The 24,629-nt window shown below is 41.6% G+C and overlaps 4 protein-coding genes across 25 annotated transcripts in view; 1 reads left to right on the top strand and 3 right to left on the bottom strand.

Annotated features, from left to right (window-relative positions):
• LOC147842065 (uncharacterized) overlaps positions 1–8,008 on the bottom strand; it is a 42,923-nt gene extending 34,915 nt beyond the window's left edge. Inside the window, exons 1-3 of the mRNA XM_087270620.1 lie at positions 7,004–8,008; positions 6,573–6,896; positions 6,266–6,393 (exon numbers count right to left, since the gene is read on the bottom strand). Coding sequence (XP_087126746.1) covers positions 6,266–6,393; positions 6,573–6,896; positions 7,004–7,295 — 744 coding nt within the window. The 5' untranslated portion in view covers positions 7,296–8,008. The remainder of the gene's footprint in view (positions 1–6,265; positions 6,394–6,572; positions 6,897–7,003) is intronic.
• cadm2a (cell adhesion molecule 2a) overlaps positions 1–24,629 on the top strand; it is a 755,249-nt gene that overhangs the window by 524,431 nt on the left and 206,189 nt on the right.
• LOC147842066 (uncharacterized) lies at positions 18–3,886 on the bottom strand. Its single transcript, XM_087270613.1, has 3 exons — positions 3,279–3,886; positions 3,112–3,232; positions 18–2,908 (listed from the first exon to the last, which is right to left on the bottom strand). Exons 1-3 carry the CDS (start codon positions 3,455–3,457, stop codon positions 1,202–1,204), a joined length of 2,007 nt encoding a protein of 668 aa, XP_087126739.1. The 5' UTR covers positions 3,458–3,886; the 3' UTR covers positions 18–1,201.
• Positions 12,228–21,944, bottom strand: LOC147842064 (uncharacterized). Of its 2 annotated transcripts, XM_087270651.1 has the most exons (7): positions 21,625–21,930; positions 21,133–21,540; positions 18,010–18,137; positions 17,715–17,821; positions 17,510–17,611; positions 14,716–14,866; positions 12,228–14,634 (listed from the first exon to the last, which is right to left on the bottom strand). In XM_087270651.1, the coding sequence occupies exons 1-6, from the start codon at positions 21,800–21,802 to the stop codon at positions 14,839–14,841; spliced, it is 951 nt and encodes a 316-aa protein (XP_087126777.1). In that variant the 5' UTR covers positions 21,803–21,930; the 3' UTR covers positions 12,228–14,634; positions 14,716–14,838. The 2 variants fall into 2 exon arrangements, with proteins under 2 accessions (XP_087126777.1, XP_087126776.1); XM_087270650.1 differs by lacking the exons at positions 12,228–14,634; positions 14,716–14,866 and having other exon boundaries at positions 16,563–17,611; positions 21,625–21,944.

The following is a 24,629-nucleotide window of genomic DNA, read 5'->3' as shown; positions in this document are numbered from 1 at the left end:
ATAAAAACTAAAAATAATTATTTTGTATACAAATTTGTTTATTAGGCTTTATTTAAATATAGACTTTTTAATTTACTGATACATAAACCAAAATTATAAATAAACAGAGCAACTCTCCCACACCTTTGAGAGCCTTTATTCTGAACCCATGATAGTACATGACCATTTTAAAACTGAAACAGGCATTGCATAACATGGCATTGCATTAGTCTTATCAATGGTTTTGTTGGCTTATCTGTTTATGAAGTTGCATTGCGATTACATACAGTAATTTGGTGTATGCTGAATTTGGGTCTTAGTACTTTAAGCACATTTTCACATTAAGTGATCTTAAGAGTGTACATCACTGCAGGCATGTTGTCATGTAGACCTACAGTCTAATGGGGAGAGCGTTTCACTGAGTATTTCGCTTTTTAACAGAACAGAGGTGACAATCTAACTAATATGTTGGTTTAGATAAATTATTAGTTCAGTTTCACCTAAGATGTCTTGAGGGTGAATAAAAGTTGGTGTAATTTTAATTTCAAAGTGAACTAATCATTTAATTCCTACGTTTTGCTGAAAATAATATTTTGCTCTGTATTATACTGTATTTATTGTGGATAAAACAGTATAGACAAGCAGATCAGGCCTAATTAGAGCCTGTCATGCATAACACTTGATTTGGCTTAATGCAGTTAATATGATGAGTTACAATGATATTAAATTTTGAAAATGATATTACGATTTAATGTAGCCTTCACCTTGTTAATAAAAGCATATTATGCATTGACTAATGATGCAGACATGTTAAGCATTGTTCTACATTAAGCCATGTAAAGCATTTTAGGATATGTCCGAGTCATACAGCCATAACACAATACTTTCAAAGAGATTTGAGAAAACCATCAATAAATTAAAGGAAAAGGGCATGGAAATAAAACACCATAACAAAATAGTGTATGTTGAATTCACGCTCTTCTAACATTCAAATTACTTTGATTACCTAATCATTAGCAAAAATAAGCAAATGTTGTCAATTTAGGCGTCAAGAGCTTTCACCTTCCCTGATGCTTTTATTCTAATTTAATACTTTTTTTGTTGAAAAAATACAGCATAGCAGTAGACAGTCAGAATATTTTGGCTAATAATTGTCAGTAAAAGATATACTGAAGTGTTGTATAAATTAAGTAGAGTTCAAGAAAACCACATAAATTGTTTTCTACTGCTGTGGGCCTGGGCATGGAGCGGAGCTGGAGAAGGCCTGGGCGTGGAGCGAAGCTGAGGCGGGCCTAGGTGTGGAGGGGAGCTGAGGTGGGCCTGGGCGTGGAGCTGAGGCTGAGCTGAGGCAGGCATGGACGTGGAGCTGAAGCTGAGCTGAGGTGGGCCTGGGCGTGGAGCTAAGGCTGAGCTGAGGCGGGTATGGAGCTGAGGTGAGCCTGGGCGTGGAGCTGAAGAAGGCCTGGGCATGGGGCTGAGCTGAGGGGCCTGAGGTGGGTCTGGGCGTGGAGCCAAGCCAAGGTGGTCCTGGGCATGAAGCTGAGCTGAAGCAGGCCTGAAGTGTAGCAGAGCACAAAGCTGAGGAGGGCCTAGACGTGCAGCTGAGCTGAGGCAGGCATGGGAGTGGAGCTGAAGCTGAGCTGAGGCGGGCCAGGGAGTGTAGGTCTGGGCATGGGCCTGAGGTGGGCCTGGGCATGGAGACAAGCCGAGGTGGTCCTGGGCGTGAAGCAGAGCTGAGGTGGGCCTGGAGTGTAGCAGAGCACAGAGCTGAGGAGGGCCTAGGTGTGCAACTGATGCTAAGCTTAGGCAGGCATGCACGTGGAGCTGAAGCTGAGCTAAGGCGGGCCAGGGAGTGGAGCTGAGGCGACCCTGGGCATGGAGCTGAGGCGAGCCTGGGTGTGGAGCTGAGGAGGGCCTGGGCATGGAGCTGAGGCTGAGCTGAGGTGGGCATGGAGCTGAGGTGAGCCTGGGCATGGAGCTGACATGAGCCTGGGCGTGGAGCTGAGGAGAGCCTGGGCGTGGAGCTGAGATGAGCCTGGGCGTGGAGATGAGATGAGCCTGGACGTGGAGCTGAGGAGAGCCTGGGCCTGGAGATGAGATGAGCTTGGACGTGGAGCTGAGGAGAGCCTGGGCATGGGGCTGAGCAGAGCCTGGGCATGGGGCTGAGCTGAGGCGGGCCTGGGCATGGGCCTGAGGTGGGCCTGGGCATGGATCTGAGCCGAGGTGGTCCTGGGCGTGAAGCAGAGCTGAGGCGGGCCTGGAGTGTAGCAGAGCACAGAGCTGAGGAGGGCCTAGGTGTGCAACTGAGTTGCTGAGCTGAGGCAGGCATGGACTTGGAGTTGAAGGCAGGCATGAGCGTGGAGCTGAAGCTGAGCTGAGGCGGGCCAGGGAGTGGAGCTGAGGCGAGCCTGGGCGTGGAGCTGAAGCAAGCCTGGGTGTGGAGCTGAGGAGGGCCAGGGCCTGGAGCTGAGGCTGAGCTGAGGCGAGCATGGAGCTGAAGTGAGCCTGGGCGTGGAGCTGAGGAGAGCCTGGGCGTGGAGCTAAGATGAGCCTGGGCGTGGAGCTGAGGAGAGCCTGGGCACGGGGCTGAGCTGAGCCTGGGCGTGGAGTTGAGGAGAGCCTGGGTGTGGAGCTGAGGAGGGCCTGGGTGTGGAGCTGAGATGAGCCTGGGCGTGGAGTTGAGGATAGCCTGGGTGTGGAGCTGAGGAGGGCCAGGGCCTGGAGCTGAGGCTGAGCTGTGGCGAGCATGGAGCTGAGGTGAGCCTCGGCGTGGAGCTAAGATGAGCCTGGGCGTGGAGCTGAGGAGAGCCTGGGCGTGGAGCTGAGATGAGCCTGGGCGTGGAGCTGAGGAGAGCCTGGGCGTGGAGCTGAGATGAGCCTGGGCGTGGAGCTGAGGAGAGCCTGGGCACAGGGCTGAGCTGAGGCGGGCCTGGGCATGGGCCGAGGTGGTCCTGGGCGTGAAGCGGAGCTGAGCTAAGCGGCCTGGGAGTAGAGCTGAGGCGAGTCTGTGCGTGAAGCTGAGGCGAGTCTGTGCGTGGAGCCGAGGCGAGTCTGTGCGTGGAGCTGAGGCGAGCCTTGGGCTGGAGCTGAGGCGAGCCTGGGCATGGAGCTGAGGAGAGCCTGGGCATGGGCCTGAGCTGAGGCGGGCCTGGGCACGGGCCTGAGGTGGTCCTGGGCATGAAGCTGAGCCGAGGTGGTCCTAGGCGTTAAGCGGAGCTGAGCTAAGCGGCCTGGGAGTAGAGCTGAGGCGAGTCTGTGCATGGAGCTGAGGCGAGCCTGTGCGTGGAGCTGAGGCGAGCCTGTGCGTGGAGCTGAGGCGAGTCTGGTTGTGGAGCTGAGGAAGGCCAGGGCCTGGAGCTGAGGTGAGCCTGGGCGTGGAGCTAAGATGAGCCTGGGCGTGGAGCTGAGGTGAGCCTGGGCATGGGGCTGAGCTGAGGTAGGCCTGGGCATGGAGCCAAGCCGAGGTGGTCCTGGGCATGAAGCAGAGCTGAAGCAGGCCTGATGTGAAGCAGAGCACAGAGCTGAGGAGTGCCTAGGCGTGCAGCTGAGCTGTGACGGGCCTGGGTGTGAAGCGGAGCTGAGGCAGGCCTGGGCGTGGAGCTGAGGCTGAGCTGAGGCGAGCCTGGGTGTGAAGCTAAGCCGTGACGGACCTGGGCATGAAGTGGAGCTGAGGTGGGCCTGGGCATGAAGCAGTGCTGTGCGAAGCATGTGTGTGGAGCTGAGGCGAGCATGGACGTGGAGCCGAGCCATGACGGGCCTGGGCGTGAAGCAGAGCTGAGACGAGCCTTGGCAGGAAGCGGAGCTGAGGCGGGCCTTGGCAGGAAGAGGAGCTGAAGAAGGCCTGGGCATGTAGTTGAGGCTGAGCTGAGGTGGGCTTGGGCGTAGAGCTGAGGCTGCAATAATGACCTGCAGATATGCGTGTGTGACAAATCCAGATTGTCATCAGCTGTAGAGAGTAATCCGCTTGTTAAGTGTGACGTCACGCAGAGCGGCTTCCGGGTCCAAGCGCTCTATTCAACTGAATGGGGAGACTCATGAAATGGTACTAATAAACGTTTAAAAAGCGATTTAATACTTTCGAAAGTCACGATCGCAATATATATGTACATGCCTAATATCCAATGGCCAGAAAGTGATTCATTGTTTTATAAATTGTTAAAATGTTGATATTTGTTATGCAGCAAGCCCAGAGATTGTAGTGTACACTATGACTTTATATAAAATTAACTTTAATGTGTGATAGGAATAAAACGTGATCATAAACGAATGATTTCTCCACTCAAATGAATGGCTTGGACCCGGAAACAGTATACATACATCACAAACACGTCGCCACTTAACAAGCGGATAGGATTGGTGCAAAGCATGATGTTTGTGAGTAGCTGGTGAGGTGTACATATAAGCTGGAGTGCCCTTGAGTCTTGTTGGCACTCCAGCTGATAACCATAACAGCATTGGCTTGTGCGCTTATGCAACATACAATACTTGGCTAAATACACATCATTGTATTAAGAACGGATAACATGGGTAATATTTTAAAATAAACTACAGTCTGAAAGTATGCAAAATTGTTAATGGCCAAAATGACCAGTGCTTGAACATCACTTGGGTTTTGTTGGTGCACATGACAGCAAAGCCTACCTCATTTGCTTAAAAGCTGGAAGGCAGTGCAAAATTTGATGGAGGTGGCTGCCCCGTAGTTATCCATGCAGGAAAAAACTCAGTTTTTTATTGCCAATAATAGTAATAATAATCCATATAAAATTTTAGGATAAATATTCCAATAGATCCATGAAATAAACTCATATATTTATATATATATATATACATATATATATATATATATATATATATATATATATATATATATATATATATATATATACATATATATATATATATATATATATATATATATATATATATATATATATATATTGTTAATACAATTATCTCTCTGCGCATCACTGAAAAGTGTTTTTTAAATCTTAATAATTTTTTTAAGTTGTATCCTTCAAATACAGTGGTATTTCTCATAATTTTGTCTCATAACTAGGCCCACACGGAATCTGTGTGCAGATTTCTGCAGATTTTTAGCCCATTATTAATTCTGTTTATTTACTAGAGTAAATGTGTAAATCAGAATTTATTCAGTTTTTATTCAGTAATTTATTACTTTTTATTTAATATATTAAAGTTTTAGTTATGATACTCCGCTGGATACTCCCAAAATAATTCCGCAGAAATCCGCAGATTTTTATTAAACTTCTCCGCAGAAATAGCAAAAAACGTCCACAGATTCCGTCTGGCCCTGCTCATATCCTCCATGTGCTTGCAGTTGTACAGTAAGTATCATTAGATCAAACCGAAGAATGGATCATTCCACCAAATATCCAGCAGTGATCGTCAAAATAATAGTACTGTGCATCAATAATCACTGATCTCAATAAAAATATATTCTCATAACATAGGAAAATACATTTATAGTGCACCCTCCTTGTCATTAAAAAACAGAAAAGTCTGTCTAAATCCATATAATTTTGGTTATACTTATGCTTATCAACCTTATGTAATTTCAGTGCTTATTAATGAGAGTGGAATATTTAATGTAAACATGTATGAAAAATCATTGTTTACTTCATTACTTTCTCACTTCTGGGAAAAGTCCTTAATCATTGAATAAGTTTCACAATTTTTTTAAATTAAATAATAATATTGCATAATAGGAATTATCTTGTATCTGCAAGTTATATTAATCAGTGTTAAAAAGAAGAATTATAGCATTTATATAAAAAACACACAGTTCCAATATTGACCATTGGGGGCGCACTTTCAAAAACCGCTCATACGGTTGTTCCAATATTGACCATAGAGGGCGCAATCTCAAAAAACCGCACACACAGTTGTTCCACTATTGACCATTGAAGGCGCACTCTTAAACACACTTTTACACACACACAGTTCATGGCTGGTGAAACCAACCCCATTAGGACTTTGGGGCAAATTCAGGAAAACACTGCCACCTATGTTAAAATGGCCATTTCTATCAGTTTCAATGGTTGTGCCGGTGGGGACCCACATTCAGGTCCCCACCGCTCAAAAGGTCCCCACGGGTTTGGTGTGTAAACAGGTCCAAGTCCACACCAGGATATAAAAACAAACACACACACACACACACACACACACACACACACACACACACACACACACACACACACACACACACACACACACACACACACACACAAACAAAGAGAGAGGGAGAGAAACACAGTCTCTAACTCACTTGTTCCTGTTGGTTGTTTATGATGATCAGATCTGCTCCTCTCGCTATACAGTCACTTCTGCCTGCATTCCAGCTCTTTGATATATTGGACTTGTAGTAAAAACTGGACTGAATGTAAGTCCATCCATCTGTTTACAGAACAAGTAGAGTTTTATTTTCCATTTACACTCAACCACCAGAAACTAGCAGATAGTACTCAGTCAATAAATGTAAGTGTATGCTAAAACACACCACAACATTCTCCAGCATGTTTTTGACAATGTCTTCTGTATAGAAAATTAATACATAGACTAAACAAACATTTTACCTGCAGTCAGAATTTTTTTCAGCTGATTCAGAAGATTTTCCTTTTTCCATTTTAACTGGTCTGTCTCATTCAATAGATTTGTGTTGTTTTGTGTTAACTGATTACTCTTTTCTGTGAGGTTGGTGATGTTGGTTAGTAGCTTGTCTCTGTCTTCTGTGATGTTGGTGATGTTGGTTAGTAGCTGGCGTCTCTCTTCAGTGTAGTTTATGCTGTTTGTATAGATGAAGACACTCAGCACTATAACTGCAGTCAGCAGAAGAACACATAGCAGGATCAAACATACTAGTGCTGCTTTGAAGCTTCTCATTCTCTCTAAATCATTTCCTGGAGATGAACAAACATTTAACATAATATGCATAAACATAGCATGAAAACAGAGTCGTTATTGAATATTATGTTTAATGTAATGTATTCATGATTAACCTCAGTACCTGTGAGTTCAGATGACTGGATTCTCATTGTGTTGTCATTGATCTCTTCTCCAGAAATACATCCTATAACATCATTCTCATAAATATCATCAGTGGTTTGTCTACCTCCTTTTTGGATTCTCCAGGTTGTTGCTTTTTTTATATTTTCATCTTCACATTTATGTGCAGTACCTTTGAGTTCAGATGACTGGATCCTCGTTGTGTTGCAGTCTGTGAACCAATGTCCAGATTGCTCTCTTATTCCATGGTTTTCGTAGATATCACCAGTGTTTTCTCTGTTCTTTCTGTGCATTTTGCAGGTTATATCCTTTTAGGTTCAGTTACTCTTTAAGACACTTGCAGTGCTGTTAATGATACACCATTATATTTTCTCTTCTGGAGCAGTTTTGGTTGTGGTCTTCAACTGTTTGTGTATATTTTTGTGTGGAAAGTACTTATGCAATCAGTAAGTTTTGAGGAAATGTTTCAAGCATTTATGCATGTAGGAACTGTTTTTGTGGAAGTGTTTTTATCTTTGTATTCAAATTAATTGAAACTCATTGCATAAAGACTCTGAGTTGTTATTATTATTATGATTATGATTATTATTATTATTATTATTATTATTATTATTATTATTATTATTATTATTATTATTGTGTAGACTTTTGGTTTCTTTTAAAGTGCAAAAAAAGCAATGTAATATAGTCCATTCTCCCTAAATTATATTGTTACACATTACATGTTATAAATTCATACATTCACTTTCTTTTCGGTTTAGTCCCCTTATTAATCTGGGGGCGCCACAGCGGAATGAACCGCCAACTTATCCAGCATATTTTTACTCTGCGGATGCCCTTTCCAGCCGCAAGCCAATCTCTGGGAAACATCAATACACTCAAACACAATTTTAGCATACCCAATTTACCTGTACCACATGTCTTTGGACTGCGGGGGGAAACCAGAGCACCCGGAAGAAACCCACGCGAATATGGGGAGAACATGCAAACTCCACACAGAAATGCCAACTGACCCAGCTAAGGCTCGAAACAGCAACCATCTTGCTATAAGGTGAACGTGCTACCCACTCCACCACCGTGCCGGCCTTAAATTAGCTAACAGATGAAATCTAAACATTTTTTTTAACTAATGGAAAGCCATATCAGAGTTTACTAGAGTTAAAAATTTTAAGTCTTGAAGAACATTTTATGAAACAAATGTTTAAGCATAAATATACAGTAAACATGGAAAACAACATTTATATATCAGGATAATGCAGATATGAATTGGTGGAAGTCATGTCAAAAGCAACGTCTACCATTTACATTATGTCTAGATTTACAATAATCGTAAAACAATATTCAAGACTTGCTCATAATTTAATCCTTTTTGTGAGAGTCAGAAGTGTACAAATAAATGTCATTTAACCAGTGGAACAGATTGTCTTTGGAAAAGTGTTGATGGTATTTCTTTTGAGTGCAGAAATGCCAGTTTACAGATCAAACCACAGAAAACATCAATGTGTAAATGTATACACATAGAAACATAGTGTATTTAGGTTTTGGACATATTTTATTTAAATTTATGTGTTTTATTCAACTGAATAAACTTGAATAACACACAATATTTAACTAAATCTGACCAAGGGTGTTTATTGTATATTATCATGACAAACCTACTTTGGGTTTGTTACATCACAACATTAAAGATTTGACAACGGAAAATACTTCACTATACTCTTATTGAGACTGTTGATGATGGGTTGATATTTATTGAAGAGCTGACAAAAACAAAGTATAACATCTGTCTGAACTTTTATTTCAGAAGAATATACCTTCACTCCATATATTTTAATTCAGTGCAAACCAAAAGTTTGGACACACCTTTTCATTCAAAGAGTTTTCTTTATTTTCATTACTATGAAAATTGCAGTTTTTCACTTCACATGTGTGCCCTGTCATGTTTAAAAAGTGGGATTTCTTGTCTTGTTAATGGGGTTGGGACCATCTCTGTTGTGCAGAAGTCAGGTGGATAAACAGCTGATAGTCCTACTCATTAGACTGTTAGAATTTGTATTATGGCAAGAAAAAAGCAGCTAAGTATATAATAATAATAATAATAATAATTCCTTACATTTATATAGCACTTTTCTAGGCACTCAAAGTGCTTTACACATAAGGGGGATCTCCTTATCCACCACCTGAGTGCAACATCCACCTGAATAATGCAACAGCAGCCATTTTACACCAGATCACACCCCTACCTGTCAACCCTCTTTTTTTCCCAGGTTTCTCCCGTATTTTACAGTTCTATCCTGCTATGATCCTATAAAGGTATTTTCCCGTATTTCTACTGTATTTTCAGTCTTTCTCTGAAGGGTTGCAAATAAACATTAAAAAGTAGAGCCTCCCATATGAAACCCATACCGCCGAAACACCAGAGCAGAAATAAACATAAAAACGGCGCAATTCCCTTCCTTTTTTTATTGCAGGTGTCGTCTCCCCTTCATATACAATCCTCAAAACAGTCATAGCGCTGCATGACTGTCAGCTGATGTAGAGATCTGCGCGGGACTAAATTTTTTAGGTTTTAGCCCGAACCCCAGGTTTTAGCCCGAACCCAACTGCTCTCGCTTATATTAAGAATTTGTTGTCCCGCTGCCCGACCCGCCCCGTTTTCTGCCCGCCGCGCCCGATCCCGCTAAAGAGCGGGGGAGAACAAAACCGAAAATCGAATAAATACTGAGTCGCGCCAGCTCAGGGCCACAGTGCACATTACTCTCGTGCCGATTCCGGCGCGGATACGGCAGCGTCGCCTCGCTCACGGCCGCCGCATCTGGCCCGATTGATTCGGGCCGGAATCGGGCAGTGAGTCCACAAGCATCCGGAGTCCGGCAGCCGGAGCCGGGCCGAGTGGTAAGTCTCCGGCAGGCGAGAATCTAGCCGGAACTGGCCAGAGTGTATTTTGCTATCTGGGAAAGCTCTGTCTCTCTCTCATTCGCGCACGCGCACTAAAATACACACACACAAGCACCAAGCACACACACACAGGCAAAGCTCTCTCTCTCTCTCTCTGTCTCTCTCTCTCTCTGTCTCATTCGCATAGCAATATCCGTGATATTGCTAGACAGCCCGCTCCCGTCCCAAATTAAACCCGTTACCGACCGCTCCAGCGATTTATTCTGAAATTTATTCCCGCGCCACAGAAATCTGGTTGGGTCTTGCGGCGCCCGCGGGACAGCCGCGGGAATGCAGACCTCTAAGCTGATGCACTTCATAGTGATAAATAGACGCTGTTTCCCAAATGGATTCGGTACTTGTGATTAGAAGCCGAGCAAAGGTCTGGGTTTTGGTTGCATTTTTAAACAGATATACAAATAATTAATAATAATAATAATAATATCTAAGTAGCATGAGAACGGGGTGACCAACCCTGTTCCTGGAGATCAACCTTCCTGCAGATTTCAGTTGCGACCTATATTAAACACACCTGCCTGTGATTATCAAGTGCTGTTCAGGTCCTAATTAATTGATTCAGGTGTGTTTGATCAGGGTTTGAACTGAACTCTTTAGGAAGGTCAATCTCCAGGAACAGGGTTGAGCACCCCTGATGTAGAATATGTTCTCGCACAGTAATATTACAAGCATTTTTTGGAAACACATATTGGGCCTATCATACACCCGGCGCAATGTGGCACTAGGTGCAGCGCAATATTACTTTGCTAGTTTCAGCTTGGTGCAAGAGTCGTTTTGAGGCATTGCGCCCGCAGTAAAGGCGCAGTTCATATGGAAATTAACTGAAAGGGAGCCAACCAGGTGATAATGTACACGCTCCCCGAGACATGACATCAAACGACAAGCTTTATTATAGTTAATTATTTTTGTTTACATTTACATTTTACATTTACATTTAGTCATTTAGCAGACGCTTTTATCCAAAACGACTTACAAATGAGGACAAGGAAGCAATTTACACAACTAAGAGCAACAATGAATAAGTGCTATAGGCAAGTTTCAGGAGCCTCATGTATCAACGCTGCGTACGCACAAAAACTTTGCGTACGCCAGGTTTCATGCTCAGAAACGCTCACGTTTGGATTTACTAACAATGAACTGAACGTGGGAATGTGCGCAGCTTCACGGCAGCTTTCTGGGTGGCGTACGCACATTTTTTGTGCGTGTCTGTTTTATTTCCATTGGTGACTCCTAGAGGCAGTTGTGTTAAATTCCTCTCTACAAAATGTCTGAGCCTTGCAATGGCAGCTGTATGAGACAGGTTCATCTATCAGGTAGGCTATATAAGGTTTCCATACCAAACAGTTGACCAGCTAAACATTAAAGCACAATTTGCAGCAGTCGCCTGTTTTCCCAATGTAATCTGAGCGATCTACCGCACGCACATTGCTATAAAGACACTATCTGAAGATGAATTTGCATACATGTATCAGAAACATTTCCATTCAATAAGTGTGCAAATAAAATATGATTCACGAAGTTATTGATGATTCCTACTTGTCTTTCTCGTGATAAATAGTGGGCAAAATCTGATATGTAGCGGGGGAAAAAAGAAGAATGAGTTCATCAGACGCTGGATTCGAGCCGAGTTCATGCTCGAACTTGTGAAAACATGATCACATGCGTCTTACAAGCTGTGCCACTGAGACTGTTAAGGGTGCTGCAACATTTTACAAATACAAACCACACTATTTCTCCTTTAATTCACTCAGTGCGATGTTCAGACCCAACTGTGTTAACTGCATCAGCTAAACTCTCCCACTCTATTTTTTTCTTTTGTTGTTAATTCCGGAGAACAAACTTGCAAATAACACTGCTTTTCTCCGGTCAACCACCGAAAGCACCACCTCCAATTCACATTCTGTTCAAAGTTTCTCTTTTTGCTTGATTTTGCCGTTGCTTTTTCGTTGGGTTTTTCCATTAGCATAGTCATTAGCATATTCATACGGGGGAGGAGGCAGGGAGGGGTTTTGTGCTCGTGCATGTTGCGCTCAGTTTCACGTTCATTCGGATGTACAAAAGAATATGCGTGAGATTCGGCGTACGCAGTGTTTCATACATCTGAATTTTTTTCTGCGTACGCACATTTACAGCTTTGTGCGTACGCAATGTTTTAGTAAGATTTCCACGCAAGTCTTCGTACATCAGGCCCCAGGTCTGTAAAGTCTAAGAAGGAAAGTATTAGTAGTATTAGTAAATTTTATTTATTTATTTTATTTTTTATTTTTTTTGGGTACAGTTAGTGTGATATTCAGAGGCAATTGCAGATTAGAAAGTGAAGTGGAGACTAAATAGTTGAGTCTTTAGTCGTTTCTTGAAAATAGCGAGTGACTCTGCTGTTCTGATGCAGTTAGGGAGTTCATTCCACCAGCTGGGCAGATTGAGCGGGAGCGTTTGTGAAAGTGATTTCTTCCCTCTTTGGGATGGAACCACGAGGCGACGCAAGTTTCTGGAGGGCATATACATCTGCAGAAGTGAGAGCAGATAAGAAGGAGCAAGGCCAGAAGTCACTTTGTAGGCAAACATCAGAGCTTTGAATTTGATGCGAGCAGCAACTGGCAGCCAGTGCGAACGGACTGGCAGCGGAGTGACATGTGCTCGTTTAGGTTCATTGAAGACCACTCGTGCTGCTGTGTTCTGGAGCAGCTAAAGAGGCTTGATAGAGTTAGCTGGAAGGCCAGCTAGTAGAGAGTTGCAGTAATCCAGTTTGGAGAGAACAAGAGCTTGAACAAGGAGTTGAGCTGCATGTTCAGATAAGAAGGGTCGGATCTTTCTGATGTTATAGAGTGCGAATTTGCACGATCGAGCAGTTCTAGAAATGTGGTCAGAGAAGTTTAGTTGGTCATCAATCGTTACTCCAAGGCTTTTCACCATTTTGGATGCAGTAATGGTTGCCCCATCCATCTGGATTGAAAAGTTATGGTGTAGAGTCGAGTTGGCAGAAACTACAAGCATTTCCGTTTTTGCGAGGTTCAGCTGAAGATGATGATCTTTCATCCAGTGTGAAATATCCAACAGGCAGGCTGAGATGCGAGCTGGAACCGAGGGATCATCAGGATGAAAAGAGAGGTATAGCTGGGTATCATCAGCATAGCAGTGGTAGAAGAATCCATGTCTCTGGATGACTGGTCCTAGAGATGATGTGTAGATGGGGAAGAGAAGTGGCCCAAGAACAGAGCCTTGAGGTACCCCAGTGTTTAGATGCTGTAGGTTGGACACCTCTCCCCTCCAAGACACCCTGAATGACCTGTCAGAGAGGTAAGATCTGAACCATTGTATAACAGTGCCCGCAACGCCCAGTGACTCGAGCGTAGATAGCAGGATCTGGTGATTGACAGTGTCAAAAGCAGCTGACAAATCTAGCAAGATGAGGACTTTGATGATTTTGAGTCTGCTTTAGCCAGTCTGAGATCCTCCCCGACCGAGAGCAGGGCAGTCTCAGTTGAGTGGCCTTTCTTAAAGCCGGATTGCTTGTTGTCCATGAGATTGTTTTGAGTAAGAAAGTCCAGGACTTGATTGAACACTACTTTCTCCAGAATCTTGGCCATGAATGGAAGAAGGGATACTGGTCTTCAAGTACTGGTCTGTAGTTTTCAAGTAGCGTATGGTCCAGTTTGGGTTTCTTTAGCAGTGGGGTTACCCTAGCCTGCTTAAATGAAGTGGGGAATAAACCAGAGTCAAGAGATGTGTTAATTATGTGAGTCAGTGTTGGTATGACTGCAGGAGAGATGTCTTGCAAGAGATGAGAGGGAATGGGATCGAGTGGACAGGTGGTTGCATGGCTAGATAGCACGAGTTTGGACACCTCAGACTCAGAGAGCTGAGAAAAAGAGGTGAGTGTGTGTGGTGTTGGTGGTGTATCTTGCGTGTTTGTTGTAGGTGCAGCAAATTGAGCACTGATTTTTGCAGTTTTGGTGCAAAAGAATGTAGCAAAGTCATCAGTAGTAAGTGTGGAGGATGCGGGTGGACGAGGAGGATAGAAGAGGGAGGAAAATGTTTTAAAAAGTAGGCGAGGATTAGTGGCATTGTTGGTTTTCAGACGGTAATATGCCTGCTTTGCAGAAGTAACCTCAGCTGAGAAAGAGGACAGAAGAGTTTGGAATGTTAAGAGCTGTGCAGGATTTTTAGTTTTCCGCCAAATTCTCTCTGCAGCCCGAAGTTTTGAGCGATGCTCACGGAGAGCATCCGAGAGCCAGGGTGCAGGAGGACTGGCACGGGCTGGCCTGGATGCAAGAGGACATAATCGGTCTAGACATGATGCTAGTGTGGAGCAGAGTGTATCAGTGGCACTGTTCGAATCAAGTGCAGAGAGTTTTCAAGATGGAGAAAGAGAGTCTGAAACAATGGTGGATAGTCTATTGGGTGAGAGAGATCGTAGGTTTCTGCGAAAGGTAACCAGTGTTGGAGTGTGTGGTGGCTCAGGAGTAATTTGGATGTTGAGAGACAGAAGGAAATGATCGGATATTTGTAGTGGAGTTACCATTGTTTGATCAGCGAAGCAGTGTCGTGTGTAAATAAGGTCTAGCTGATTACCTGATTTGTGGGTAGCAGAAGTAGGTGCTCTTTTTAGGTCAAAAGAGGCAAGCAGAGTCTGAAAGTCTGCAGCTTGCGGTTTCTCAACGTAAATGTTGAAGTCACCTAGCACCAACAAGGGAGTGTCAAAATTAGAAAAAGATGAGAGAAGAGCATCCAGTTCATCTAAGAAGTGACCTAATTTACCTGGTGGGCGGTAGATGACAACCACATTTATGTAGAAGGGGTGGATAATGGTGACTGCATGGAATTCAAAGGAGCTAATTGCTGGCAGGGACGGTATCAGAGTAAATTTCCATTCTTTGGAAATTAGTAGTCCAGTCCCACCTCCTCTCCCCTGTTTGAATAATGGCACGTTACTGAAGTGAAGAAGCACAGTACTAAACAGCGACAAGAATTTACCTTATCCTCAGAGGAAGAGCGCGACTCTATGACGAGCGCATGCATTTTGAAGAACGTCTAGACCCAGCAAAGTCGATAAGTCTTTTATTCTAACCTTTATGATTCATATGAAATATGTCCTTACAGGCCACTTATAGTTTCATTGCTATACAAAGTGTATCCTATAACGTATAGTGTATAATAATAAACATAGGCCTATATAATGTTAAATGTAATGTTATATAAAATAAACAATTATATATCTATACATATATATATATATATATATATATATATATATATATATATATATATATATATATATATATATATTTACTTATTTTTTTTCTCAGATTCTTTCTTGAAACTCTTAGTCACATACCTGTCTGATGGCTCATTATGCAGCTCATTATGCAGGTCTTTGTCTTTGTGTGACTCACTGCATAGTAATGATACTTCACGCCTTCTCGCATAAACCAATTTTACTTGAAAAGTGACTTAGAAATTTTAATTCATTATATTGTTTTCTGTGAGCAAGTGAACAAGATGATTCTCACATCATTTTGAAGCAAAAACATTAGACTACCAGATCCAGTTCTCAAAAGTCTTGTGCACAAGTGTTCTATGTGTGTTTCACGGTCTTGTTTCAGTGACTTCAAATTTTTTTTTTCACTAACCACGCATAAACGTTTCTTTCTCAAAAACACAAACACATACAAACATGCTGCTTAGGTATTATTGTAGCCCAACTAGTGCTGTTTACAGTGTTATCACACTTTAGTCATTAATATGTTTTTAAGATGCTGAAAACAACACAAATGTCAGTGCATGTCAAAACTTCTCCAGAGCCCCAAAACACCCTCAGACCCCAGAGGGTTAAGCTGCGGTCTTACTGTACTTTTCTCCCCATAGACTTCCATTCATATGCACACGAATGCGTCAGACCGGAAACGCAAGGTCATGCGTCAAGTTCGATGCATTGTAAAATTTAGCATCTTAATGTTATGTGATATATTATACACATATAAATTAAATATATAAATATAATAATAAATCTCTGTTGATATCCTGAATGAACCTAAAACCCCGATAAGTTGTGGTAAGTTGCTATTATATTATATATTAATATATTAATTATACTATAAATTACTGTAATTATACTATAAATACTATTTAAAAAGTTATATGTAAAAGTTATATAAAGTTATATTGGTATAAAAGTGATATTCTTTCAGTCTATAGAAGAATCGCTTTTTAATTCCGCCTACTTAATTGAGAGGGGTCTGGATGCAGACCTGGTGCAGTGCAATCCGAGCTGCATCCAATGCTTTTTAATGCGCTCACCAAACCCCACCCCTAATCCCCTAATCCTACCTGTCACAATGAGGTTACTCACTCCATTGAGTGCATTGTATTTGACATTGCATTGCTGAGTGATGCAATCTCAGCTTGCATCATAATATGTATTTCTATATATATATTTCTGTAAATAAGAATCCCAGAACCTGCAGGAACAGATCAGTATTAGATGATCAGTGCTGCTTTCTGCATCTTATGAAACTGAATTATCAGTAACTAAAATATTCTTCACAAAATCATGAGAAGTCAAATGAAATTTAATGTTTGTTTGTTTGTTTCTTTCTTTGTTTGTTGTGGTTTATGCTACTTTTCTATTAGCCTATCTTTGTCTGTAAATATGTTCTGTCCATATTCATTAATCAAAGAAACATTAGCTTATTTGTAATATTCTGTGCATTTTAAAAATATATATTTTAAAAAGGGAACACATGAGACAACAAAATAAACAGAAGCAGTCAATGCACTAAAACAGCTATGTTTACTTTAAACATACTGCATTCAGGAGTAAAATTATTTATAACATTTATTAATGTTCTTCAATTTTTAAACAAATATAATAAAGACAAAAATCTCTGTACGTAGTAAAACATTTTAGCACGCAACATAAGTATTTATTTTCACCATCATAATGTTTCATATTAGATATTTTACAATGCAATATTGGTTGACTATTGGTTGACCAACACCTCGACACACATCATCATGTGATAAACTTTGAATGTAGGATGTCCATGGCAAATAGTATGTCCTTTTTGTGAATTACAATCCAATTTCAACAGTTTACAATACATGCACAGATTGTACAATAGTTGAGTTTCTCATATAAGAGGATTAATCACACCAGACTAGACCATTGAATCTTGATCACAATGCTGGCATCTAAATGCCTTTTTAATGTTTGATTTTACTGAGACTTCTGTTTAGTATGACAGTTGGTGTATAACTAAATAATAAAACAGGAAAAAATGAAGGTGGACATGACTCACGTAATATGGAAGGAAAAAAATCTGTTTTCAAAGGTAATTATGGTTGGATGGAAACATTCCTCTTGAGTTTGTAATTTAGCATATCAGACTAAACTGATTAAAAGAAATCAGAAAGAAAATGTGCAGCACAAGGATTAGGGATGAGAAACACTGCTTTACATGTAAGTCAGTTATCACTAAAGTTTTATATGAGTTGTGAAATATTCTTCTCACAGATCCACTGAAATGTTCTTTCACATGGGACATCAACCCACCCTGATGTAGTAAGCCATTCTGTCACTTTATCAGCAGATGCAACACAGTTCTCTTTTGTGTCTCCATTTGGTTCATTAAATGCAGATGCCCAGAAGCTTACACTACAAAACAGAATCAGAAGTTCAGGGCTGCATTGCATGTTATGATAACGGCTGTAAGAATCATTTATTAAATATTAATTAGGTCAGTTTGGTGATTTCTTACTCATTTTTCATTGCACTGCCATCAACCCATCTCCATGAGCCCTCAACATTAATGTCATTCAGACCAATCCAGACAGCAGCAACATTAGACTTTCCCATAACAAAATCCTGAGCACACAAGACAATTACAGATTAATATCAGAAACTGGTCATTATCCATCTCTCACTAAGCTGTAACACACACACACACACACACACACACACACACACACACACACACACACACACACACACACAAACACACTCACACTCACACAAAGAGAGAGAGAGAGAGAGAAACAAAGTCTCTAACTCACTTGTTCCTGTTGGTTGTTTATGATAATCAGATCTGCTCCTCTCGCTATACAGTCACTTCTGCTGGCATTCCAGGTTTTTGATATATTGGACTTGTAGTAAAAACTGGACTGATTGTAAGTCCATCCATCTGTTTACAGAACAAGTAGAGCTTTTTATTCTCATTTACACTCAACCACCAGAAATGTTCTGGTTACTAAAGTAACCCTCGTTACCTGAGGAGGGGAACTGAAATGCTATAAGTGGATTTAATCTATTTATGGGGATTTAGTTCAGAAAGCCAATTGTCTGAAAGAGTATATAAACAGGCCAATGAAATACCAAATGAATTGGCAGCGTCAGCTTGCGCACCTGATGTTTGTTGCAATACATTTTAGCATAAAAGCACAGGTAAAGCAAAAAGGCACATCATTTTTAAGCTGAAGAGACTGACACCTACAGCTAAGGAACACTCATTATGGCAATGCAATATAGGATTTATGTTCCCCTCCTCGGGGAACGAGGGTTACTTTAGTAACCAGAGCGCTACTTACGCTCTGGCGGCAGGCGAGCTGAGACATGCAGCGAGAGCGAATACCCCCCATGCGGTTGATATACGCCACCGCCGCCATGCTATGCCCAGGACCCTCTGAAATAACTTCAGTGGGACCACTATTTTGCTGTTGAACTCTCTCAGACAGTTCAGCATTAGCTGAGCGCGCTCTCTAGAGAGGCACACTGTCATGGTGACTGAGTCCAGCTCCAGCCCGAGAAAAGAGATCCTCTGCACGGGTCGAGTTTGCTTTTTTCTCAGTTGACCTGAAGCTTTAACAGGTGGAGGTGTCAAAGCACCTTGTCTCTGTGCATAATCAATTGCTCCCGAGAGAGGGCTAAAATCAGCCAGTCGTCGAGATAATTATGCGGATGCCCATGAGTTGAAGGGGCGCTAAGGCCCCCTCCGCGAGCTTGGTGAAGATCCGCGGAGACAGAGAGAGCCCGAAGGGGAGGTCTTTGTATTGCCAAGCTCTACCTTCGAACGCAAACCGCAGAAACTTATGGTGGCGAGGAAGAATGGAGACATGGAAGTGCGCATCCTTCAGGTCTATCGCTGCAAACCAGTCCTGAGGACGAACACACCGGAGGATGCGCTTCTGCGTGAGCATTCTGAACGGCAGCTTGTGCAGACAGTGGTTCAAAATGTGCAGATCTAGGATTGGTCGTGACCCACCGCTCTTTTTGGGCACGATGAAGTACGGGTTGTAAAAACTGCTTTCCAGTTCGGCTGGAGGGACCGGCTTGGTTGCATCCTTCGCCGGGAGGACAGCAATCTCCTCTTGCAAGATAGGGGCGAACAGAGGGCTGACCCTGGTGAAATACACACCCGTGAACTTAGGGAGCCGTTTTGCAAACTGAATCATGTAGCCGAGTCTGATTGTGCATATGAGCCACCACGAAGGCCTGGCCCGCGCTAACCAGGCAGGCAGAGCTTTTGCTGATGAACTCATCTCTACAATCGCTGACATACCAGCAGTGGGGCAGCGTGTAGTGGGCATGCTGATCCAGCAAGCGCGATACTCCTGCGAAAGAGCTGGAAGTGAGAGATTCACTCTCACCTCCCACCCAAGCCACGAGGGGGGGGGGGGGGGGATTGGCTTCTTCGAGGGGTGGGAGAAAAGAGACCATCCTCCCAGCACCTCTGAGCTGGAAGGCATAGCGTCCCAGACTGGCAGAGTTTGGGCTGTCACATCCAGGGAAGTGGAAAAGTGGAAAAATTTGCGTGGCACTGAAAAGTGCTGTTGGAACCCCACTTTGCCAGAGGTGCAGGCTGGGGCGGGGCAGCTCTCATAGGCGGGTGCCCTCGGCGAGGAGGAGCAGATGTGAATGGCTCGGTGGGTGGAGCGGGCTTACAGTCCCGCCGATAGATGACATTACCCATAGCATCAGCCTGCTCTCTCACCACCTTGAATTCCTGGGTGAATTCACCGACGGTGTCACCGAATTGGCCAGCCTGGGATATGGGGGAGTCAAAAAAGCGAACTTTGTCAACTTTGCGCATATCAGCCAGGTTTAGCCAAAGGTGGCGCTCCTGGATCACTAATGTGGACACCCCAACGCAAACGCAGTGGACTTAGTGGTCCGAAGAGCATAGTCAGTTGCGGTGCGTAGGTCGTGTAGCAAGCTTGGGTCGGACCCACCCTCGTGCAGCTGGGCCAACGCCTGCACTTGGTAGCGCTGGTAGGTGGCCAAAGCGTGCAACGCGGAAGCAGCCTGGCCCGCAGCCTTGTAAGCTCTAGCTCTGAGGGAGACAGATAACCTGCAGGCTCTGGACGGGAGACGAGGCAGACCCCGGCAAGAAGAGGCGCCACGTGGACAAAGATTGACCACAATGGCGTGCTCGACCTAAGGAATTGCCTGATACCCCCTGGCTGCTCCACTGTCAAAAGAGTGGTAAGGGCGGAGGGACATGCAGCACAGGCAGAAAAAGGTGCCCTCCAGGACTGCGTGAGCTGACTGTGCACCACTGGGAAGAAAGGGACAATAGGCTACGAAGGCTTGGTCCTCTGGTCCTCTAGGTAGCACCCATCTAGTCGGTCCAGCCGCGGAGCTGGGGGATAAACCATCTCCAACCCCATGGCTGAAGCAGCGCGGGAAAGCATGGCTAACATGTCCGTTTCAGGATTCGTTTTGACAGCGCTCACCTGCCTGGTGGGGGTTAGTGGGTCTGGACCACTGGAACCCTCAGACCTGCCTGAGTGCCTGCTGCAGGAGGAACCCTCATCGACTCTCTCAGAAGGCTGTAGAAGTCTCTGAAGCAAAAAGGATGTGTCTTCTTGCTTTCCCTGTGCTTTTATGCTAAAATTGATTGCAACAAGCACTAGCTGTGCAAGCTGATGCTGCCAATTCATTTGGCATTTCATTGGCCCGTTTATATACTCTTTCAGACGATTGACTTTCTGAACGAAATCCTGATACGTGGATTAAATCCACTTATAGCATTGAAGTACCCCATCTGAAGGGGAACTAGCAGATAGTACTCAGTCGATATATGTAAGTGTATGCTAAAACACAACACAATATTCTCCAGCATGTTTTTGACAATGCCTTCTGTATAGAAAATTAATACATAGACTAAAAAAACATTTTACCTGCAGTCAGAATTTTTTTCAGCTGATTCAGAAGATTTTCCTTTTTCCATTTTAACTGAGCTGTCTCATTCAATAGATTTGTGTTGTTTTGTAATAACTGATGACTCTTTTCTGTGAGGTTAGTGATGTTGGTTATTAGCTTAGCTCTGTCTTGTGTCATGTTGGTGATGTTGGTTAGTAGCTTGTTTCTTTTTTCAGTGAGGTTGGTGATGTTGGTTAGCAGCTTGTCTCTGTCTTCTGTGATGTTGGTGATGTTGGTTATTAGCTGGCGTCTCTCTTCAGCACAGTTTGTATTGTTTGTATAGATGAAGACACTCAGCACTATGACTGCAGTAAGCAAAAGAAAACACAACAGCACCAAACACACTAGAGCTGCTCTGGTGCTTCTGTTTTTGACAGAATTGCTTCCTAAAGATGGCAAACAATATAATAACATATTTAATTTAATTTAAAGTTTATTTTAACTGTGTAAAGTAAATGTATCTAAGTTACCTGTGTGTTGAGGTGTTTGATTTTCTGATATTTGAGTGTTGAAGTCCTTTGTAGTGTTGCCATGCTTCATGTTTCTTACAGCCTCTGCAGTGATGTAGATATCTACTATCTGCTCTTTTTTTTCATCTGATTCCATCAATGAACCTTTGTCCATACCAAACCCCACAACCCCAGACATTGTCTACCACTTTTTTAACTATGAATCTAAAATCTGAAGTATTTGTAAAAGCTTGTAAGTAAACTGATGTCTCTCCGAGGTGGATGTTTTGTTCTCCTGATGTCTCTTCGTGTATCTTGTAATAGACCTTGCATTTATGTATAAAAGGAACTTGCATTGCATAGGAAGTTACAATGTCCTCTTACATCACAGAAAATTGTTAAAACGAGGTCAGAGTTTTTTTGCTAGCTTATTCAATATTTGCAGCTCAAAAAATGTATTATTATTATTATTAGTATTTATTTTATTTTTTTTATTGTCGTTGATACTATTGTCCATTTTTAATTATCAATAACATAATGTAAATTTTTGTAAGGTTATTATTAAGTCATATGTTTGAGTAAAACATGATTTTTTTGTTTTATTCTGTTGATATTTCTTACAAATTTAAAGCAGAACTACATATATAGTTGAAGTCAGAATTATTAGCCCCCCTTTGATTTATTTATTTTTTTTATTCCCTTTTTTAAACATTTCCCGAATGATGTTTAACAGAGCAAGAAAATTTTCACATGTCTGATAATATTTTTTCTTCTGGAGAAAATCTTATCTGATTTATTTCGGCTAAAATAAAAGCAGTTTTTAATCTTTTTAAACACCCTTTTAACGTCAAGATTATTAGCTTCTTTAAGCTATATATTTTTTTCGATAGTCTACAGAACAAACCATCATTATATAATTACTTGCCTATTTACCCTAACCTGCCTAGTTAACAAGTATTATGACAGTTTATTAAAAAATGTCAGGCAAAATATTATTTACTGTTATCATGGCAAAGATAAAATAAATAAGTTATTAGAAATGAGTTATTAAAACTATCTTGCTCCGAAATCAGTTGAAAAAATCTTCTTTTTGTTAAACAGAAATTTTGGAGGAAAAAAAACAGGAGGTTAATAATTCACGGGGCTAATAATTCTGACTTTAGCTGTATTTTCAACTTTAAAACGATGTCTCTAAAATCATATCTGTGTTATAATACCTTCTATCCCTCTACCGGTGTTGCCATATGGCATCATAATATTTATGTTAATTCCCCTGCCACTGTTTCTTTAAGACTAACATTCCATTTTTTATTTATTTATTTTATTTTTTTTGGAAAGAGACGACCTTAGTTTAGCCAATAACATGTTTTAGTTAAGTCACATGCAGTGTTTTGCTGTGGCACGATTTCTGATAGACTGGCATTTATTGTGAGTTGCTGAATGCAAATGTAAATGTCAGTAAAAACAAAAGATTAAATTATGTCAGATCCACAAAAAAATCTAAAACATCACCTCCAGTGAGTTATTATGACATATTCACAACTCAAAATGTTTTTTATTAAATCAGTGTTTTTTTTTTTTTTGTAAATTGATCAAATGTATTAGTTGCCAAATGGCAACACTGTCCAATAGTGCAAAGTGCAATATTGCAATAGCTTAGCTATAGCTAGCAAGGGCAGCTGTGACCTTTTAAGTTGTAACAATAACAACATGAATGCTAGTAATATAATGTTGATTAGTTGTATGGTAATGGCATTTGAATTATGGAAAAAAAAATCTAATTTTAATGGCAATACTTTAGATTAGATATAAAAACAGAGTACAGTGTATTAGCGAGCACCACCATGTTCTATGGTAAGTGAAAAAAGAAAAGGACAGAACTGGCTCTTCCTGCAAGTGAAAGTGAGGATGGGATGAGTTTTAGTGACCATGAGAATGATGGAGATTGGACATTTAATAAAAGCAGTGATGAAGACAGTTCAGGTAAGTTAGCTCAAGGCATATAAGACAGGCATAGTATAGTATTTAGTATAATATATAAACATTGTTAGCTAGTAGCTATATCATTCTTATGCATCTGAATATATTAGACTTGCTATTTATTTGTTCAAAATCACTTTTATAAGTGGTTTAAATGCAGTTTTGTGGCCACAGTGTCAATATTGCTAGCCCCTAAACATACAAATTAATAAATTCAAGTTTTTGTAACAGCCAGTCATGCATAATTATAATTGTATGATGGTAATTTAGTTAAAAAGGTTAAACCATGGTGAAAATTTAAATATAATAAGAATTCATAGTGATTGTATTATCTAAAATGCATAATTTAATAATTAATACAATTTAAAAACTTTTACTTTGGTATTTTTGGTTTCAGACAGTAATATGTCATGAGGTCATTAGTTTGTATGTTTAAGTCAGATTGCAGTTATGGATGTTGGAAGCAACACAGATTTTGGACCGAGCTATTTGTATTTTTGTTTGAATTTTGTCAGTAACCTTTTTTAAAAGAAGATTCAGTCTTACGTTTTTTTCAAATACTGGTTATTGGAATAGCTGCAAAAGGTGGTACATACAGATGTGCACGAAAGATGTGCCACTACAATTACAATTAAGAAAAACATTCTGCCTTTGTACATGTCATCACAAGGGGAAGGCCCCGCCCATTCACGACAATTTGTCGCTCATTAGCATAAACAGATATGTCTATGTTTAAGATGTTCTATTTATTTCTCGGGGATGTGATTCTTTTATATAAAAACATATTTTTGTATTTTCCGAGTTCAATAGGAATGTAATTGTGGACCTACTAGGCTATTATGTGTATAAAACATAATGATATTGTGAAGTCCTATAATGTGTGTGGAAGCCGCTGACAGTACACTCTCAGAAAAATGGTACAATGTTGTAACAAAAAAGAAACAAACCCTTTGTCACTGGGGCAGTTTTCGTACCATAAGACAAAGAAACAAATTTGTGTTATTGCAGTTTGTACCTTTAAGGACATGATTTGTACCATGGGAAAC

The sequence above is a fragment of the Danio rerio genome, chromosome 10 (genome assembly GCF_052040795.2).
Source record: "Danio rerio strain M-AB ecotype USA chromosome 10, GRCz13ab, whole genome shotgun sequence".
In the NCBI taxonomy this organism is placed as follows: domain Eukaryota; kingdom Metazoa; phylum Chordata; class Actinopteri; order Cypriniformes; family Danionidae; genus Danio; species Danio rerio.
This window is presented reverse-complemented; position numbering and strand designations above follow the sequence as displayed.

Excerpts from the sequence above, each read along its gene's own strand:
- LOC147842064 (XM_087270650.1), bottom strand. The coding sequence starts at position 21,802 with ATGTCTGGGGTTGTGGGGTTTGGTATGGACAAAGGTTCATTGATGGAA. Across the intron at positions 21,541-21,624 it reads TCAAACACCTCAACACACAG|GAAGCAATTCTGTCAAAAAC; the intron begins GTAACTTAGATA and ends TGCCATCTTTAG. Across the intron at positions 17,822-18,009 it reads TAAACAACCAACAGGAACAA|GATTTTGTTATGGGAAAGTC; the intron begins GTGAGTTAGAGA and ends TTGTGTGCTCAG.
- LOC147842066 (XM_087270613.1), bottom strand. The coding sequence starts at position 3,457 with ATGCCCAGGACCACCTCGGCTTGGCTCCATGCCCAGGCCTACCTCAGC. Across the intron at positions 3,233-3,278 it reads CGCCTCAGCTCCACGCACAG|ACTCGCCTCAGCTCTACTCC; the intron begins GCTCGCCTCAGC and ends CTCCATGCACAG. Across the intron at positions 2,909-3,111 it reads CCAGGCCCGCCTCAGCTCAG|GCCCGCCTCAGCTCAGCCCT; the intron begins GCCCATGCCCAG and ends GCCCATGCCCAG.